This window comes from Trichosurus vulpecula, chromosome 3, assembly GCF_011100635.1.
Source record: "Trichosurus vulpecula isolate mTriVul1 chromosome 3, mTriVul1.pri, whole genome shotgun sequence".
Taxonomy (NCBI): domain Eukaryota; kingdom Metazoa; phylum Chordata; class Mammalia; order Diprotodontia; family Phalangeridae; genus Trichosurus; species Trichosurus vulpecula.
In genome coordinates this window covers 183,790,909-183,812,480 of record NC_050575.1, presented here as the reverse complement: position 1 = coordinate 183,812,480, position 21,572 = coordinate 183,790,909, and the positions used below count along the sequence as shown (strand labels likewise).

The following is a 21,572-nucleotide window of genomic DNA, read 5'->3' as shown; positions in this document are numbered from 1 at the left end:
AAAACACTCTCTGTCCTTAAGAAGCTTGCATTCTACTGTAAGGGATGCAAGTAAGATGAGGGAGGACGCATTAACTCCTAAGGGGATCCAAAGAGACTACCCATAAGAGGTAATACCTAAGCTGACTCCTGAAAGAAGTTGGGAATCCTAGGAGGTAGAAGTGGCATGCTAGGCACGAGGGACAGACTGTACAAAAGCAGAGGGGTGGATGGTAGAGCACCATGTCCGGAGAACAGCAAGTCAATCTATTTAACTGGAATAATGAGTACATGAAGGGGGGATGATGCGTAAAAAATGTAGAATTTAACAAGAATTCTAAGGTGAATTATTTTGTAAAATGAATAATTACCCACTAGGTCATCTGATGGTAAAGACAGGATGCAAAAGATGTAATCATGCTATTTAAAGACTTTACAACCTAAAGAAACATAGCAAAACTTCCAAGGAGAAAGATATCAGAAACCTTTCCAAAGCAATATACCCACAACCCCAGATGACCACTTTAGGTTAATACTAATGGAGGACTGAGGACAGAATCAAAGCCAACTGGGTGAAGGGGAGGGAGGGAATAATCAAGATTCAGCCTCAATTTCCTTATTTGTAAAACGAGGAGTTTGGAGGAGATGCCCCATCCAGCACTATATTTTATAATCTTATAATTATAAGTGGAGAGAGAAAAGCTGAGTTTCTCCCAGTGAATGGAAAGCCATTTGCCAGGAGACCTATTGGGTAATTTACAGGGAGAAAAATCAGGAGAGTCTGCTATGCCAAGTAGCCTCACCAAGCATCTTGGGATGCCAGTAACATTGTCTCATGCCGATATCAAGTATGAGCTGGGCTCTGGATCTTGGCTATTTCAGGTGACAACCCTCATTGCTGCCATCTTTCCCCTAATAAGATCAGCAGTACTTAAAGGAAGAAAAAAAATCCTTTATTTCAAATTCTACCAAGGGCCCATCAAGAGAGAATCTGGCCTATATTTATTCCTTTTCTCCATAGATACTCCAAGCTGTCCGATCCAGCAAACTGGCTGAACATTAATGCCACGAATGGTCAGATCACCACAGCGGCTGTCCTTGATCGAGAGTCTGTCTACATTAAGAATAATGTCTACGAGGCCACGTTCCTGGCGGCTGACAATGGTGTGGCCCAGATCTGCATTGTTCATGCTTCAGTGAGACCCTAATGTGATGCATTAGCAGGAATGATGCCCTGACAGAGTTGTCAGGATAACTTATCCTTTTCCCAGGTTCTACAGTCAAAAGAAAGGGGGAGAAATGTAAAAGTGGGACAGGAAATTGGTGGAGTAAATTAAATGTGCACAGGATTCAGAATGTGTTATTAAAGGGAAGCCGAGGCAAACAGAGGATTGATTTGGGAGGTTTGCTGAATGGGGTCTGTGCTGTGCTTCTGACAGCTTTGGAAGAAAGTAGAGAAACTGAAAAAAGGAGATACTGCAGCCTTTGCAGAGGGCCATAGTCACGGGGAACAAAGTAGAAGAGCCAGGGTCCGACCTGCCCTTTCATTCATTTAGTCAGCCAAGAAGCATTTAGTAAGTGTCTACTATGTGCCGGGCACTGAGCTAAGTGCTGAGGATACAAAGAAAGGTAAAGGATAGTCCCTGCCCTCAAGGAGTTCAGAGTCTAACAGGGGAGATGACATTCAAATAACTACATACAAACAAGGATCAATTGGAGATAAACAACAAAGGGAAGGCACTAGAATTAAGAGGAATCCTAGGAATCAGGAAAGACTTCTTGGAGAAGATAGGATTTAGAAAGGCCAAGATCACCCACTGCATCCTGGGCCATTGCCTTTGCCACCAGACTTTGATGACTCTGGAGGAGAAAAGGAGGCCAAACACTTGGCATAGCTCTGCCTCACCTAAATCCAATTCACTTGAAAGTTAAGACATCCCCCTTACGATGTCACTGGCCCTCTTCCAGAACAAAGGACAAACAACAACAATAAGGATTTTAGCTGGAACTTGAAAGAAGCAAGGAAAGTGAGGAAGTAGAGATAAGGAGGAAGGCATGGGAGGAAGTCAGTGAAAATGCCCAGAGTCAGGAGGGAACTTCTTGTCACTTAGAGCAATACAAAACCAAAATGGGTTCCTGTAAGAGATAGTGAGTTTCCTGTCACTAGAGATGTTGTCTGGAAGGCTGGCTGACCACTTGTCAGGATGATCTAGCAAAGATTGCAGCTCAGACTAGATGAGATGGCTTCTGATGGTTCTCCTGCCTCAGAATGTCTAAATGGTTCTTTTGTTCTAATCCTGTTCTTTCTGGAAGAAGGTTGTACAGGTGGGAGCTCTAGAAAGAAGGGCAAGAAACAAGCTCACGGTTGTGGCTTCTTGGAAAAACATACATGTGTGAAAGTAAAATTCCAGGCTAATGTTAACCCTTTAGTCTCCTCCTAGGTCCTAGCCATTTAAATCCTATAAGAGGCCACAATGGCCTCTCTATTCCCTGAGTGCTCTGGAAGTCAAAGGTGCTGCCCTGATATTTATACTTCAAAGACAAAGGGCCTGGGTGCCCTTCCCTCTGGTCCTGCTGCAGCTCCCAGAATTGAAATTGCATGAAGATTTCTGAAAAATGAATCGTCACTATAATAGTGCAGCCATAAAAATGCACATGAAAAAACATCTCATTTAAAATTCCTTCCTGAGTGCTCAGGGTAATGGCTAAAGTTTTATCTAGGTTAATAGAATCCCTTTGCATGTCTCCCTGCTTATGTGCTGTGTCATCATCTACTTATCAAAGCAGCTTTTCAAAGGCAAGAACAAGGCTGCGTTTCCTTAAATTTGTTTTGATGTGTTTTGTGAAAGATTAAAGAGACATCCCCTTGGATATATTTTTTACACATGGCCTGCTTCAACAAGAACAGGCAGCTGTTAATGCAAGGTCAGGTGCCTCCATCTGAAACCAGACCCAGGATTAGAATATTGCTGCTCTTCTCTCTTCACCTTTGGTAGTATGGGAGCTGTGCCTACATCCCATCCCATCAGGAGAGCAGCTGTGTCCCGCCCGGGAATCAGTCAGGTGGATGGTTTGGAGTCTTGTAGAAGAATTGGGCCTCTACAACTGGCTTGATAGTGAATAAGGTGTCATTTAAGCTGGTCTCATAAACTCTATGAGCCTCAGTTTCCTCACCTATAAGATAGGATGGGGAAGCAGTAAAAACACCTGTCCTCAGAAGCATAGACACACTCCGGATGCCCTACGTTTTCTAGCTTTGGGGTGTCTGAAGCCTGAGTGGCTGCTACATTCATTCCCCCATTCACTAGAGATAGATTGACTTTAGGAAGGGAGCAGGAACTCCATACTCTCCAAGATTTCTTGGACTACTAAGGGAACTCTAGCTGACAGCTGCCTGCAACACCTTTGTCTTTGGATTATAAGTATCATATGAAGGTTCCTGATGTCCTAGGACTGAGCTAAGGAGGCATCCTCAGGGTTATGAGGTTGGACAGTGTTGTCATCTGTGCCTAGCAGGAGGCCTAGGGGAGATGTTTGACTAGATCTAATGGGTCACCTCTTAAAGTAGCAGCAAGATCAAGAAGAGATTCCTCAGGTCAGGAACTCTAGTCTATATGAATTCAGCAGGGTGTAACAGGAAAAAAAGCAGTAGACGAGGTAGGATTCACAAGACCTGGGATCTACTCCTTGATTCTTCTATTAATGATATATGTGACCTTGGACAAATTCTTTGACTTCTGTAAATCTCAGTTTGCTCAGGTGTCCAATGGGGCCAGCTTCCCAAGTCCTACCGTGGAAAGAAATAATATTAAAACTGAGTGTCATGAGATCTGGGCTCCAGTTCTGACTCCTTCATCAAGGAGTGGACTGAATTTCAAGTCCTGCTCTCTGGGCCTCAGTTCTCCATCTACAAAATGAATGGAGTGAATTGACGTTTCCCTATAATATTCCATGGCATGATAATAATAATATATCACGTTTTTATAGTACTTTAAGATTTCAAAGTACTTTGCATATTCGACCTTGTTTGATCCTCCAAACAACCCTGTGCTATTATTTTCCCATTTTACAGATAAGAAAACTGAGACTCAGGGAGATTCAGTGACTTGCCAGGTTCATTTGAATCAAGCCATATCTTCAATTTTTGTGTGTGTTTTTTGTAAAGCCCCTGTAGAAATGTAAGGCATTCTTATCCAGAGATATACACTCCCAAAAGTCACTCAGGCTTGGAGAAAATTAGGACGTGTAAAAACTGTCCCAAGCCACTCACTAAGGAGGTTAGACCCTTTGAGTTCAAACCTTAGATTATTAAGGGGCAGGGTGAGCAAGTGTTATTAGTTCTAAGGAACCTCAATTAATACTTCTTGTGATCTCTCCCATGGGCAGACCTTGCAATCATTGAAACATAATATTTAGAGCTGAAAGGGACCTCAGAGTCCAGTCCAACCTGTTCATTTTATAATAAAACATCTAATAATTATAAGTAGCATTTATATAGCACTTTCATATTCACAAAACACTCCAAAAATATTATCTCATTTGATCCTCACAACATCTTGGGAGGTATCCTTTTTTACAGATGAGGAAACTGAGGCAGACCGACATTAAGGGGCTTGCCCACAATCACACAGCTAGCAAGTGAGGACATATTTGAACTCAGATCATCTGATTTCAGGTCCAGCATCATTTTAAGCACAACACAACTAAGGCCCAGAGAAAATAAGTGGCTTTCCCAAGGTCACACAGTTTTTAAGTGTGTGGGTAAGGCCTGAATTTACCCAAGCTCATACAAGAACCAAGTAACAGAGTCAGGATTCAAACTCAGGACCTCTGACTCCAAACTCAGTGTTGACACCACACTCCTTATCTATGACTACAATGAGATCAGAAAGAAGGGGGAGGAGGAGGAAGGGGCTTCATCAGGGGGGAGGGAGAGAAAGAAGAAGAGGAAGAAGAAAGAACAAGAGCGGCAATAACACAAACAACTTACAGAGTACTTTAAGGTTCACAAAGCACTCATTTGATTTTCATAACACCTTGGGATATTGGGATATTATTATCCCCATTTTTACAGATGAGGAAACTGAGGCAAAAAGAGGTTAAAAGACTTGCCCGCAGTGTAAGGTGGAATTTGAACTCATCTTCCTGACTTCAAGTCTAACATGCTATCTGCCATACAACCTAGATGCCCCAGAAATAATGGAGATCTTACGTAAAAAATAGAAATCAGTGCATCATTCTGCTCACGATCTGATAGCCCAAGAACTGGCCTCCAAAGAAGTCCCTTATCAGGCCTTGGAGTAATTGGTGGGGGTGAGGGGAGAAAGTTTCTGCTAAAAGTTTGGGTGATGCACCAGAGAATCTGATTGACTCTCCATAGCAGGATGCCCATGCCAAAGTTCAAGGTTGGAAAACCCAGGCAATTGAGGAAAACGGAAGTAGGAGTCATGAAGAAGGCAGAAACAGGAAGCTCTGAAGCCTAGACAGGGATCTAGCTGCCCAAGGGGCACCAGTTACAAGAGACAATGGATAGAGAAGTAAATCTTGGTGGTAGCCTTTTATGCAGCTATTGTTGATATGATGACGACTACAATGAAGATAAAAAAAATCACTAAAAGGAGGTAACAGAAATACCAGTAGTGGTCCCAGAGGACAGATAATGAAACAGACCTCCCTCCTCCCAGTAAAGAATTGAAGGACCGATTACAAAGTGAAATTGTTGAGTCCATCATCAGGTTCAGACACTGTATTGGGATTTACTACTTAACTATTTTTCTTTGTTATAAAACAGAGCTGAATTCTAGGTAAGGAAGGGTGTGTATCTAGAAATGTCTGTGATATAAAAACAAAAAGGGCCAACAAAAGTGTTTATGATTATTACATTACCAGTAGTAGCTACGTGGTATGATGGATAGAATGTGAAACCTTGAGTCAGAAAGACCTAATTTCAAATCCTGCCTGTGACATTTATCAGCTCTGTGTAACCCTGAGTAACCAATTCACCTAATCTCGGCCTCAGTTTCTTCCTCTGTAAATTGCACCTACACCACAGAGTTGTTGTGTTCAAATCATATTATGTATATAAAGCACTTTTGCAAACTTTAAAGCATTATATGTTAGCTATTGTTAATACAACTGATGTCAAAGACAAAGGGGGAGAGGAAGGGGAGAAGGGAGAGAAGAAGGGAGGGAGGAGAGAGAGAGAGAGAGAAGACAGAGAGAGAGGCAGAGAGAGAGACAGAGAGATTGAGAGATTTTATTAAGTGCTTACTATGTGCCAGGAATAAGCACTGGGGATATAAATACAAGTAACATAGTCCTTCCCCTCAAGGAGCTTATATTCTAACAGGAGAAGATAACACATAAAGAGAAGCTGTAAAACAGAGAGGGGGAGAGAGATACCCACAATAACTATGGTCTGGAGCTGGCCAGGAAGTGGCATAGAAACCTGGGCCCTGGCAAGATAAGGTAAACTGACCAGAGCTAAAGGACCCAGGGGTGGAATCCAAATTACCAGTGAGGAAGACAGGGAGGTGACCATCCCAGGGAAAGTCTAATGTTATATAGTTTACCCACATAGCATCAGTCTTTCAATGAGGGAGGAAGTTAACAGCTGAGAAAACATAGTTTGAGCCCTTATATTTCCAAATCCATTTAATGAATCACATTCTAACGGGGTTCTGCCAAACCAAGTGGGGAAAAAGGTAACAAAACCCTGTCCCTCTTATGATCTTGGTGTTTTCATCATCAATATGACAGTCATGGTCAAGGGCAACGTAGCATGATGGAGAGGACTGAGCACTAGAATCACTCAGAAGACTTGGTTTCCTGCCTATGAGCCTCAGTTTCCTCATCTGTAATATAGGAATAAACAATATATATAATACCTACCTCATAAGTTATTGTGAGGAACAAATGGGAAAATGGACTTGGAAGCATCCTGTAAACTATATAGCTTTATTCAAATGAGATATCACTGTTGCTTTAGTTGTCATTACGATACCAGATGCTAGGTGTATATGATCACGTTCGAGGTGTTTTTTCTACGTCAGTTTCTGTGTGAGTTGTGCGTGACTGTGCCTTTATGAATATGGTGGTTGTGGGTTGGGCAGTTCTGGGTGTGATATTGCGGTCTGACCCTTCTCTCCTTCCACAGGGATCCCCCCAGCTAGCGGCACAGGGACCCTGCAGATCTATCTCATAGACATTAATGACAATGCCCCAGAGCTGCTGCCCAAGGAGGCCCAGGTTTGTGAGAAGCCAAACCTGAATGTCATCAACATCACAGCTGCGGATGCTGACATCGATCCCAACGTAGGTCCCTATGTCTTCGAGCTGCCCTTCATGCCATCAGCTGTGCGGAAGAATTGGACCATCACCCGGTTAAATGGTAAGAGTCTGGCAGCTGACTTGGGACTCCAGACTCTCACTATAACTTCCCTCTACCTTCCTCTACCTTCTTCCTGAACCCTACCTCAGTCATGGTACAAGCCCAAGAGCTCATCAGGGAAGATTCATATAAGATCTGCTACAGAAACCCTCAGTGTCCTGGCACTAAGCTTGGCTAATGCAGCTCATAATTATGAGTGGTTATCAGGACCAGGCTGGATATTAATCATCTACAATGGCTGAGAGGAGAAGGCAATTATCTGTCTTCCTGCTGTCCCAGAGCAATTGGCCCAAGCTGTGGTCAGGATCAATGGCTCTGCCTTGGGCTATAATCACCCAAAGGTGGCCTCTTAATAGTGGGCAGAGGGAAACGGGAAGATGCCCTGTCACAGATGGCTGTACAGCCTCTACACAGATGCCAGACAGCCATTCCTGCACATGGGTGAAGGCAGAGTCTGGGCCAGTTCAGTCCAAGACAAAGTTAGCAGATGGGACTATTATGATGCTTTTGGATCTGCACTCCCATCCCCAACCCCCAAGCCCCAACCCCATATTCCAGGCTAGAAGATTCTTTCCTGATACTGTCTCTCCCCCTTCAGTAAGAGCTATGTGCCTACATTGCTGAATCACTTAAAATCCTTGAGGACAGCAGCCACTTCATTTTTGACTCCGCATCCCCTAGTCAGTCATTTATTAAGCACCTGCTACATACCAGGTGCTGTCCTAAGCCTGGGAATACAAAGAAAGGCATAAAAAACCCAGACTCTGCCTTCAAGGAGCTCACAGTCTAATGGAGTAGTTCCTGGCATATCAGTTATTTCATCAGCATCTATTAAGCACCTACTATATCGCAGGGACTATGCTAAATTTATGTGTGAAGAATATTATAGGTATTCAATAGATGCTTATTGAATTGAGACCTGAGCAGGAGTGAAAAGCTTTCAAATTGTCACTAAGTCAGAGGATTAAGAGCTAGGAGAGAGTTCAGAGATCACTTAACCCAAACTCATTTTATAGGTAATGAAACTGAGTGAGGCCCAAAGAAGTCAAATGCCTTGGTCAGGGATTTGAACCAAGGTACTTTGACTCCAAATGCAGTGTTCTTTCTAATGTGTTGCCTCTTCACTCCATTGTTGTTGTTCAGTCCTGTCTGACTCTTCATGACCCCATTTGGGGGTTTTGACAAAATACTGGAGTGGTTTGCTATTTCCCTCTCCAACTCATTTTACAGATGAGGAAATTGAGGCACACAGGGCTAAGTGACTTATCCCAGATCACAAGTAGTAAATGTCTGAGGTCAAATTTGAACTCAGGTCTTCCTGACTCAGGCCTGGTGCTCTCTGTACCACCTAGCTGCCTCTTCACTCCATAAGATCGCTTCATAATAGCTAAACCAAAGGCATTTTTCTTAGAGAATGTCAGCACATGTGTGAGAACTGCCATCCTGATAAGAAGGAGGTAGAAGCCACATAGTATAGCCAGAATAAAATTGATCAACCCCCAGGGAGAGGTGCAGAATTATCTTGCTAGGCCCTGTAATGTGGTTTCATGGAAAGCCAAAGGGACAGCCACCCTCTTCAGCCAGAGCCTAAGGATTCAGGTTAGTGCAATGAAAAGAGCTGCCATGAGCTAAGACACAAGATCCATGTTCCAGCCTTGCCTCTGCTAGGATTTAGCTATGTGTTTTTGAACAAGTCACTAGCTTTGGTTTTCTCATCTTTCAAGTAGGAAATCATAACAACTGCCTTATCTTATTGCCAAATAAGATAACAGATGGCAGGGGGATGGGGGAGGTAGATTTCAAAAAGGAAACAGTGCTGGAAAAACCTGAAAAATATTGTTACTTTTATTTAATGTAGGTATAACTTCCTTTCCCCTCTAACCCCTCAGGGGCCCAGAGAGCACCTCAGGGCCTGACCTGTGTGAATGGATCCTCGTGGCTTCCCAATAGATATATGCTTGGTCAGTGGTGGAAATTCATGAAACTCCTGGAAAATGTCTTCAGGAGATACCTGAGTAGAAACTCTCGGCCTCTCCATGCTAGTTGGAGACAGTGGAAAGGGCATGGAGCTTAGAGCGAAGAGGGAACTGGTTTGCCTACTAAATGTGTGACAGTAGGCCAGTCACTAGGTCTCTTCTGAACCTTCATTTCCTCATTTTTAAATGGAAATAATGCCTGCAGTTTTCACCTGACAGAACTGTTATCCTAAATAAGATAATCAGTCAATAAATAAACATGTGTCAAGCATTTGCTGTGTACCAGACTGTGCTAAGTAAAATGCTCTGGAAATCTTAAAGACTATGTATACTTTATACATACCTGCTTGTAGATGTGTGGTATCCCCTCAGTAGAATGGAAGTTCCCTAAGGACAGGGTTTGCTTTGTTCTTCATTGGAATCCCCAGTGCCTAGCGTGGTACCTGGTATTTAGTGGGCAGAGGTTTATAGATTTACAGCTAAAAGGAACATTAAAAAGTCATCCAATCCAAGCCCCTCACTTTACAGAGGTAGAAACTGAGTCAGAGAAGTTGAGCAACTAGCCTAGGGTGGTACCTGTAGCGTCTAAGGGTAGATTCAAATCCAGGGTTTCCTGACCCAGCAGCCAATCCGCCATGTCAGGTGCCCCTCAGCTGCTATAATTATTACTATTGCTAGCCCAAAGCCCACTTTATCCAGAGGCTTCCACTGTCTCCCTGCTGACCGCCCCAGCCCCAGCTCCCGGTATGTAACATGTTTGAGTGTCCTTGCCTCCCTCCCTCTTGCTCTGGCTGTGGTAAAGGGCAGCAGGAGGGAGAGAATGAAGGAACGGCTGTTGATGAGTTGCCAGTGTGACATCCAGAGTTAAGTGCTCTCGTGTCAGAGTCTTGTATAGTAAAGCTTGTTAAGCTTAGCACCAGAGCCTGGAGGAGGAAGGGCACTCACCTGCAGTCACAACTCGACTGAAAAAAAGAATGTCTTTAAAACAAAAACAAGAAATAATGCTGAAAATTGGAGATGCGTATTTCATTTTAAAGAATTCCAAAATCTAGTTGGGACTCTAGTAACAGAAGGAGCCAGAGCAGTCAGACTTATTTTTAGAGAGGACTAAACTTTACTAATTGGTCCTAATTCTCCCAGCACTTCACTGTTTCTTCCTGTCATCTAAGTCTGAGCTTCCAGGTTCCATACAAGCCTAGCAACACACAGGCTATACTTTTCATTTTCTCTGCCTTGCCTCTTTCTTTTCATCCTTTCCCCTCTCTCCTTATTAATCTTTTTCTCTCTCCTGTATCCTCCCTTCATCATTCTTTTTACCCCATTTCCTTTCCTCTGACATTCTCTCTCTCCTCTGCTTTTCTTCTACCTTGACGTTTTTCTTTCATCATCTCATTCTTTATTACCTTTTAGCGTCTTCTCCTTTCTTTTTTCTCTTCCTCTTCTTCCCCACCTCTCTTGTCTCTCCCTATCCCCTCCTTTCTTCTTCAACTCAACATCTATTGTGTCTACTATGTGTAAGGTGATAGGGAGGCTAAAGACAAAATCAAAATAGTCCATGGTCTCAAAGAGTTTGCATTCTTCTTCTCTATTTCCCTCACTCTTAACTCACTCTCTCTTCCTCCTTCCCTCTTGTCCTCACTTTTCCCTTTCCTCTGTCTCTGATTACCCATAGATTTTAATATCTCATAGTAAGCTGGAAAAAGCACATGGTGAGTTCAACTTGGTGCTGTCACCAATGCCTTTTAGGCAGATCATGGATCAGGGTTAAGCCACTCTCATGGATTTGATTAAACATAGGTTTGGGAGTATGATGACAGTGTCCCAGCTTCCCTCTTGCTTAAGCATACAGAGCCCCTACAGCTCAGCAGACATAGCTTGTATCGGGAATGTTCCCCAGCAACTTCCACTCATCTTGGTTTGCTTGCTTTGCTCCAGGTGACTATGCCCAGCTCAGCTTGCGTATCATGTACCTGGAGGCTGGAATGTATGATGTTCCCATCATTGTCACAGACTCAGGGAACCCGCCTCTGTCCAACATGTCTATCATCAAAGTCAAAGTGTGCCCTTGTGATGAGAATGGAGACTGCACCACCATTGGCGCAGTGGCTGCCGCCGGCCTGGGCACAGGGGCCATCGTTGCCATCCTCATATGCATCATCATTCTGTTAAGTGAGTATTGTTTCTATTGGAGACGGGAGGAAGGGGAGAAGGAGCATCCGGGCCTCTGGCTCGTATCTAATACTTGTGACCAAGCTTCACCAAGAAGCTTGTATGTACCAGACAAACAGCTCCCTAGGCTGGAACCCCTTAGAATATGTTTTCCGGGAGGATGACATGGGCTATTGGCAGGATGGTTTGACACATATATTTTTAACTCTCATAGTGATGAGATCTTATAATAGCATAGTTTTAAGGGATCATAGAGATCATCCAGTCCAATTCCTATATTCTATAGAACAAGGAATTGAAGCCCACAGAGGCAAAATCATTTTCCCCAGGACCACATGACACTGAGGCTGGGAATAAATTCTTCCCTCTACCACATATTATCTGTGTGATCTTGGGTGAGTTACTTAATCTCTCTGGGCCACAGTTCCGTCATCTGTAAAATGAAGAGATTGAACGAGATGGCCTCAAAGGGCCCTTCCCTCCCTAAACCTATGACAACACTGCCTCACTGACTTGATCCAGATTGCTCATGAGGAGAATGAAAACCAGGAGGAAGAAGAAATGACTGAAACTATGAAAGGAATGGCGAGGCACTAAATAAGTGTAGGGTGACATTTAAATACGAGGCTATCCAGCCCACCTTGGTATGTATTCAGTCTATGCCTCCAACTATGCATGTTTTCTCCCCAGATGAAATGCAAATTCCTTGAGGGCAGTAGCTTTTGCCTCTATCTTTGTGTGCCCAGTGCCTAGAAGAGTGCCTAGCAGATAGTAGGTGCTTAATAAATGCTTACCATTGATTAAGCGATTGATACGTAATAAGTGTATTTGAGAAATACAAAACAAATCACTCTGAGATGTCAGAGGTGATAAGAGCAAAAGAGGGGATGACTTTTCTTGCCTTCAACTCGAAGGCACAGGAAGCTTTGTAGCCATATGCCCATAGTCAAAGATAGATCAGGGTTGGAGTAGGGAAGGGTGACTTTACTATCCAAATTCCAAAGGGCTTCCTGTGTGTATAGTAAGGGCTAAATTGATGGGGACCATCCCATGGAGCATGTGAAGAGCCACCCTGGCTCACCACTAGAGGACTTGGCTCTTTGGGATGGTGAAGCAATCCCTTTAATGTTGTCATGCATGGAGACAAGGGGTATCTACATCAAGAATAAAAGATCAGACAGGAAGAGAAAGGGAGCCGAAGGGTCGATTGAGTGGGCTACTCTTCCTAGCTTAGTGGCCAATCCTTTTTATTCAGACACCCCTTTTGGACATCCCAAGACAAAGGTATCAATAAGGAGACTGCTCTATCATCCCAAATTACCCCGTGTCCCTCGTTGCTAAGCTGGGCAGTTCAGCTTATGCTCCATGAGTTTATGCCCCCCAGACTCAAACCACCCCACTCCCCCACTCCCTTAGAGATATTCTCCAGGGGAATTGGGAAAAACAAACAGAGAGAATCCTGGGAGGCCATTTATGGAATCACGGAACATCCAAACTGTTAAGAATATTTTAGGCACCTTAGTCAGCAAGATTTGGGTTCTAATCTTGCTCCTAGATGTGAAACTGACCCTGGGAAAGTCATGTAACCTCTCTCAGCTCCCTCATCTGTAAAATGGAGATAGTAATAACACCGACTTTTACATGGTTACTATAAGGCTCAAATGCTATAACATACATAACACAAATGCCGTAACATACATAACACATATGATATAACATACATAACACAAATGATATAACATACATAACACAAATGCCGTAACATATATAACACAAATGATATAACATGCATAATATATGTGATATAACATGCATAACACAAATGATATAACATACATAACATACAAATGCCGTAACATACATAACACAAATGATATAACATGCATAATATATGTGATATAACATGCATAACACAAATGATATAACATACCTAAAGCACTTTGCAAGCCTTGAAGTGTCATATACATACTAGCCTTTATTATCTTATTGATGAGGCAACTAAGGTCCAGGAAAAGAAACTTTCTAAAGGTCACACCAGACTCAAACCCAGGTCTTCTTACTCCTGGTCCATCTATCCTTCCCCAACTGATAGCAGGGATAATTTTGACCTGTCCACTATAGGAAAGAAACTAAATCACCATTTGGACCACTATTCTGAGGCATCATCCACCTGTGAGCTGCCCAAGAAACCCAAGAATCCAAATTTGAGCCCTACTTAGGCCGAGAAATATCCTGTTCTTATTTTCAGTTATTTTTTTGAACCTTGGGAATCTGCCTTGGTGGGCAGAGAAGGCTACTTCTCCTCTAAAACCCAATGAAGTGGTCACTGGCCACATTTCAACATTGAACCAAGGCCCATGAGTTTGGATTGGACTACTTGAATTCTGAGGGAAGGACAGCTGGACCAAATACACACTTTCTTGGAAATCAGAACCGAGCAAAGTCATATCTTATTGTAGAAAACAATTGGGAAAACAAGCCGAGGATTAAATGGGGGAGGATGAGGCTGGAGCGGGTACATTATCCTAATGTGCTACAGCATGTGGGTGCCAGGCAGAGCTAATGGCATAAGCTCTGAGATCTCCATTTAAACACACTGGGCTAGGGGATGCGTGAGAAGCAGAGAGATGGAAAACTGTAACTTGGGTTATCTCTAATGGGAGTCCCACTGCTTCTTCCTGCACATTGGAAATGAATATTTACCCCAATGCGTATTTTTTTCAGCTTCCCAGGTTTCTGTCCCCACTGTGCCAAGCTCTGCTCAAAGTTATAACGTTATCATTTTTATCTTTGAATTTGCATAAATTTAGTTAATGTTAGTGCTCATGAAAATGCAAAAGGGACTAGAATGCACAGGCAGCAGCCCTCTGGGGCCCTCAAGCGTTCTCCTTTCCTCTATCTCCTCTATCCTCCACCTCCTCCACCAAGGTCTCTCACTCCTGTCCCCTGCTTTAGCCAAGCATGTAATAATGCACTCATGTAAGAATTTTAGAATAGCTAAAGGCCCAGAGGCACTCGTAGGTATCCATCACCTGATGGCCTTTGACCCTGACCTCAATTTTGGTCACTACTGTGTGTGCTTCTGAAGGGAATGAGTCAGATCTGGCTGCCAGTCTCATCACATGGAAGGTGGGGGAAGGACAGTGCTTGGGTCCCTCTCCTCACTTATCAGTGCCTCCTCAAAATGTATGTGATGTTCTAGAAAATTGTGAAAGTTTACATCAGACTTTCAGAAGCTAGGGCGGGGGCGGGGCGGGAAGAGGAAATCTAGGATCTAGTTTTTTTTTTATCCTTTTTACAAAACTTAACTTCAAGGTACAAGGTAACCTCCTGAACATTCTGATTACCTTAGGCTGAAGGGCACTGAATTTAAGAGGTTCCTTTCCTCATTTTCAGATGCATTATCCCCCTTTAAAGGCTGGTTTTTATTAGCAAAGCTTATTTTGACATTCATTGTCAGTCTAATTGACTTTTTTATGCTTGAGAGCTGAAAAAGCCACATGAAGGATAAGAAATGTAATTTATGATGAGTGGGTTTGGGGAGGGAGTGATGCCAGTTAGGGAGAGGGAGTGGAGAAGAGACATTTTCACCAGTTCTGATACTTTTAAATTACACGGAGGTTGGCAGTGTGACCTGGCACTTCAGAATCTTCATTTCAATGAAGAGTGTTTGACCTCTGGCTCAGATTACCTACCATCAGCTTCAAGCCAGTAAGGCTGCCAGAGCAGGGATATGTGTGTGTGTGTGTGTGTGTGTGTGTGTGTGTGTGTGTGTGTTATCAATTAATCAAGCAATACGCATTCATTAAGCACATCCTATGTTCTAGGCACTGGGGATATGAAAATAACTGCTCTCAAGGAATCCATATTCTAATGGGATCACCTTTGCTTTCCCTATACTTGGTGGGTACAATTCTCACTTGGCCAGTTGGTGTGGGGCACAGACCCATAGTCATCTGCCCATATAAACAAGTCTGATATTCAGATTCAGCAGGAATCTATGCAGCCTAATCAATACAATGAAGCCACTCTTCCAAGTGAAATGGGAAATACCAAATGAGAAAGATCAAAACAGTTGATAAGAGATTTCTCTGCCTCTTCAAAACTCCTCTCGAAACCTGAATCCTGAAAATATCAAAACAATCAGTATCTTCAGGAAAAAGAACATCAGCTTGAAAACTTAGTCCTGGCTCTGCCAACTGACTTTGCATGACATCATACAAATCAGTTCCCCCTTTGGGCTTCAGTTTTCTCATCTGTAAAGTGGGGAGAGGGAGAGACTTTGAACTAAATGATTTCTAAAGTTCCTTCCAGCCAGTACACTCTAGTATTCTCTTATTCCTGTATGTTTGTTTCTTTCCTTCACTAGCTAAGTTCCCAAAGTGTTAGGGACTGGTCAGGAAAATCACAAGCCACTGGGGAAGAAAAACTCATTTATTTGGTTTGTTGGATTAATAAATTTTTTTTCAAAAATAATTAAAAAAAGAAATGCATAATAAAATATATCATCTCCAGGGTTTAGATCCAGAAGGGACCTTGGAAACCATCTAGTCTAGCCACTTCATTTTATAAGTGAAGAAGCTAAGTCTCAGAGAGGCTTAGCAACTTGTCCAAGATCACACAGGAAGGAAGTGGCAGAGTCAGCAACAATAACTCCAAATCCGGCACCCTTTTATGGCCCATCACCACAAAAAAAAATTGATTTCTAGGTGACTCCATGGAGAGTCCAAATGGATTCATAACTGGAGTAATGCTGTTTTCCATTCTGTTGTGGGAATAAAATGCTAGAACAAGCCCAACTTTGGCTATTGACGTGCTAAAAGTCTATCCTGTAAGGAAGTTCTGACAGCATCACCAATAGCAGTCTTTCTCACCAGGTAGAGAAAGGGAACATCGGAAGCCAGTGTAGCCCTTACAAAACCACCTTTGTGCACCAGGCAGGTAGCTTGTTGTGAATGATGCTTAGAAAACAGAAAAGGACTTTTAAAAGCTCACTAAATAGCTCAGAGGTTTTATGTCAGAGAGGAGAGTTATATTCTCCTACTGCTCACAAGCCGATCTCGGCTAAGCATTAAAAAAAAAAAATGCTGAACTCTGAAAACTGCACGGTGAGCAGGACGAGGCAGCAGCCAGTTGGCACTGAGTGCCAGTAATTAGCTGTCCAGTCCTCTTCTAGTCACTTCAGCACCTCCGTGTTGGGCATAAATACCACAGCTCTCAGAACAAGAAGACAAAATGAGGTAAACTGCAAGCCTCCTGCTCATCTCTCAGCTTCCAGAAGGAGCAGGGGCCGCTTCATTCTCCTGCTCTCACTGGTGCAGGGTAGAGAGAGGAGGTGAGAATGAAAGGCTGGGGAGGGAGGAGGGGAAGGCTGGAATACAGAAGGCTTGATGTTCTTTTTTTATGGATATCTTTTGTTTTCATATCACCTTCATTTCTGAAAATAGCCCTTCCCCTCCCCCTACCCAGAACACCATCCCTTGTAACAAAGAATAAAAAAGAAAGAGGGAGGAAGGGGAAGTAATTCAGCAGAATTAACCAGCATCTCATCTGAGTCTGAGAGAATGTCATAGGGTCATTGATTGGGAACTGAAATGGACCTTAGAGGCCACTGAGTCCAACTCCCTCATTTTACAGATGAAGAAACTGAGGCACAGAGCGATTAAGTGATTTGCCCAAAGTCACACAGCTAGAGTGGGATTCAGGTCTTCCTCCATTACACCATCAAACTGCCTGTGCAATGTTCCTTATCCATAATCCCACAGCTCAGCAGAGAAGGAAATGAGATGCTATGCTTCCCCCCCCCACCCCCCGCCCCACAATGGCTCTCTGGAGAGCTCAGAGATTGAGGCACAAGGTCACCCTGTCCCTATCCCCTGGCCATGGGTATGGGATGTTTTGAGTGCACTACTTGTAGGCCAAGTGATACTTGGAACTCTGGCAAGAGTTCACATTCTGGGCCCTTAATCCAAACATTTAAGTGCCTACTGTATTCAAGGGCACTGTTCTAGGCTCTAAGGAAGATGGAAAGTTTAGAGAAGACACTGCTCCCAGTCCTCATTTGACATACATTCAATAAGCATATGCTATGTGCAAAGTGAGGGGCAAAAGGGTGCATTATGCAGGATTTGGAATTAGGAAAACAGGTTCAAATCCTACCCAGAACATTACCTATGAGACCTCAGCAGGTCACAAACTTCTCTGTGCCTCATGTAACTCCCTCAAACTAGGTCTTTTCTCCAAAGCCATAGAAAGATTGTTGAGAGAGAGACAAAATCACAGATCCTTCACAAAGGCCTGTGTGGAAGGTATCCTGTTGGGCACTGGAGCAACAGAACAAGAATAAGACAGTACCTTGTGGGGCTGTCTTATACCCTACTCCTGTAGAGTGTAACTGTACACAGAGAAGGAAATACATTTTAGGAATTAGGGAGCACTAACATTTGGAGTGGGTGGTGGAGAGGGATCTGGGAAGGCTTCATGGAGGAAGAGGTTATACCTGAGCTGAGCCTTGAAGGATGATAAAGATTCTGAGAGGTATAGGTATGGAGGAAATATGGCCCAGGCCTGGGGGACCACTTGTATAAATGCCCCAAGGTGGAAGATAGAATGCCAAAGATGAGGCCAAAGCTAGTTTGGCTGGTCCAGTTTGGCTGGGAGGTAGAGTGCCTGGAGAGTGATCCTGTGAAATAACACTGGAAAAGTCAGTTGGAGCCAGGTTGTGGAGAGCTCTATGTGCAGATTACAGCCAAGCAGGGGAATGAGCCACAAACACAGATAATTACAATAGATGATATTACACAATCAGTGCACTAGGGGGTTGCAAAACAAAACTCTCTGTCCAAGGATGACGATTATGAGAAATCAAAAATCTATCATCATGCACACATGATCTCTCCCAGCTCCCTGTGAGTACCTCCTGACTGTGAATGATCAAATCATGAGACAACAAAGCTTTGCAGAGCACCCACAATGTGCCTAGTACTGGGCTCAACAAATTTCAGGGATTCAAAAATAATATCACGTTGCATCTACCCTCCAAAGGCTTACGGTCTAGTGCAGGTGCAAAGAGTAAAACTGAGGAAGTAAACAGCAAATGATGAGCGGGCTTCTTTGCATAATGAAGTGCTGGGCTGTGTCATTCATTCTAAAGTGCAAGAGAAATTCAAAGGCTATCCCTTCCTGCTCTTCATTCTCTGATCTCAGAAATCAGTGAGGGCTGGAGGAATGGAGCAAGGCTCCGTGAAAGAGGTGGGCTTGGGAATGGCTCTTAAAAAAGATGGCTGGCCTCTGAATGGGTGCTGGGTAGGAGAGTGGGCATTTGGACGAAGAGGACAACAGAACACGAAGACGTGGGTGTGATATCTGGCAGTGAAAAGAGCACTGGATTCTGGGTCCTACAAACTGGGTTTGAGTTCCAGCATTTACTAGCAGTGTGGCCCTGAGCAAATCACTTGGAAAAGCTATACCTCAGTTCCCTCATCTATAAAATGGATGCGATAATATTGACACTAGCTGAATCCTAGGATCATGATGGGAAAGGTCCATAGTAAATCCTGGAGCAGTGATTTATTCTCATTATTATTTTAAAGGCGGGAGTGACAAAGGTGTGAAACAGAGGTGAGAAGAGACAACAAGAAGGTCAGGTCGCAGAGGACAGAGAAGAAGAAAGGAGAACAAAATTCAATTCAACCAGCATTTATTTAAGCATTAACTATACCTAAAGATAGTAAGAAGTAGCCTTCGTGCACTGTTTTAAGGTCTGCTGATTACATTTGTTGTCTCGTTTGGTTTTTCACAACAATCCCATGACATAGGTGCTATTATTGTGCTTGTTTGACAAGTAAAGAAACTGAGACTGGGTGAATTAAGTGAATTAATTGATTGATTGATTAAACTGAGACTTAAGTGAATTAATGGCCCGTGGCCACAGTTAGGAAGTATCTGAGACATGATGTGAACCTAAGATAGGAACTATTCCTGTGCTTCATTGGTAAAAGAAACTCTCAGGTGAGGGAACCCCCTCTACCAATTTGGGTCAGCACCTTCTCTGCCACTTACAGCCTTAGATGGTTTCCTAGAACAGTGAGGTTAAGTGACTTGACCTGGGTCACACAGCCAGTATGGGTCAAAGGCAGGACTTGAATCCAGGATTTCCTGTTTTTGAGGGCCAAATCTGTTCACAATGCCCTGTAATGCCTTGTATATGCAAGATATATCCAAAATAAATACAAGGTGATTGGGGATTGTTCCGTTGTTTTAACTGTATCTGACTCTATGTGACCCCGTGAATTTTGTCCATGGGCTTCACTTGGCAAAAATACTAGAGTGGTTTGCCATTTCCTTCTCCAGTGTGTCCCCATTTTACAGATGAGGAACTAAGGTAAGTAGGGGTTAACTGACTTGCCCAGAGTCACACAAGTTTCTAAGGCTGGATTTGAACTGAGATCTTCCTCATTCTAGGCCCAATGCCTTACCCGCTGCACCACTTAGCTGCCCAAATGAAGATAGGGAACACTACTCATAACTGGGGGGAAATCAGGAAAAGCTTCTTGCTGAATTTAGCCCTAAAGCTAAGCTTTGAAGGGAGCTAGGGACTCCAAGAAGCAGGGGTAAAAAGAAAGGGAACATTCCAGGCATGAGGGATAGCCTATACAAAGGCACAGAGGAGAGAGGAAGCAGCTAGTTTGGCTATGATGCAAAGCATGTAAAGGAAAAGTAATCAGCCCATGGTGGGGGCGGGGGGGAGGGCAGGGAGGAGCAAGAACCAAACTGTGAAGAGCTATAAATGCCAAATTAATGGGCTTATATTTTATCCCTAAAGGTAATAGGGAGCCACTGAAGCTTCCTGAGCAGAGAAGTGGCATGGTCAGCCTTGTGCTTTAGGAATGTCAATTTGGAAGCAATGTGTAGTATGAAATGGAGAGAGCGGTGACTAGAGACTGGAGAACTAATTAGGAAGCTAGTGAAATCAGTACTCTAGGTGACAGGCAATGGAAGGCTGAAATAAGCTGGCTATGGTGAGAAGGGAAAGAAATGCAACAGAGATTGTTTGGTAGAACTGATAAGACTTGGGCACTCTTTGGATATAAGCTGTGAGACAGAGTGAAAAATTAAGGATGACCCCTGGGTGAATAGAAGAATGGTGATGCTCTTGACAGGGATAAATAGAATGATATACACTCAGACACAGAGACAGTATGACAGAGATAGAGTGAGTAAGAGTCAGGAAAAAAGAAGACAAAGACTGAGAAAAGGGAGGGGAGAAGAGAAACCAAGAAATGTATAGTGGAAAAGAGGATCCAAAGGGAGAGGGAGGGAGGAAGGGAGAGGGAGAGAGAGAGAGAGAAAGGGAGGGAGGGAGAGAAAGGGGGAGAAACAGGGAGAGAGAGAGGGGGAGAGAGAGAAACAAGGAAGAGGAAGAAAAAGTAAGAGGAGAGAAAGATAATCAGGGAAGGACAGAAGGAAGGAAGGGAGGGAGGGAGGAAGGAAGGAAGGAAGGAAGGAAGGAAGGAAGGAAAGAAGGAAGGAAGGAAGGAAGGAAGGAAGGAAGGAAGGAAGGAAGGAAGGAAGGAAGGAAGGAAGGAAGGAAGGAAGGAAGGAAGGAAACGAAAGAAAAAAGTAATATTGGGAGAGAAGGAAGAAGAAGAGAGCAGAGTGGGAGATATAGCTAGGGTGATAACACCTTTAAAAGCAAGAAAGCCTGTGCAGGACATGATTTCCTTATCCCCAGTCTTGCCCTGCTGTGCAGACAGGTCCAATCTCTGGCCTGGTTGCCGTTCTGCCCTCAGAGCCTTAGCTAAGCTTATCTGTGCTCTGATTTCTTATAGCCTTAGCCCAACTCCTTTATCATCAGGAGGGCAAATGTATGCTAAGTCATCTCTGCTTTTCCTGCTGTGTATTTTGAGAACTTGGGAACTACAAGTGCTTCTCCAACTTTTTGTCTTTTACTGCATTTAGTGAAAAAATTGCAGTGCTGGGGAAGCATCATGCCACAGTGGGAAGGAGACTGGATTTGCAATGAGAAGACCTAGGTATCAAATTCCCAGCTCTACTATT

General features: G+C 43.5%; 1 protein-coding gene across 1 annotated transcript in view; it reads left to right on the top strand.

The window, feature by feature from the left end:
- CDH4 (cadherin 4) overlaps window positions 1–21,572 on the top strand; it is a 255,626-nt gene that overhangs the window by 225,591 nt on the left and 8,463 nt on the right. Inside the window, exons 8-10 of the mRNA XM_036749894.1 lie at window positions 1,000–1,142; window positions 7,135–7,368; window positions 11,280–11,513. Of these exons, the coding sequence (XP_036605789.1) occupies window positions 1,000–1,142; window positions 7,135–7,368; window positions 11,280–11,513 (611 nt within the window). The remainder of the gene's footprint in view (window positions 1–999; window positions 1,143–7,134; window positions 7,369–11,279; window positions 11,514–21,572) is intronic.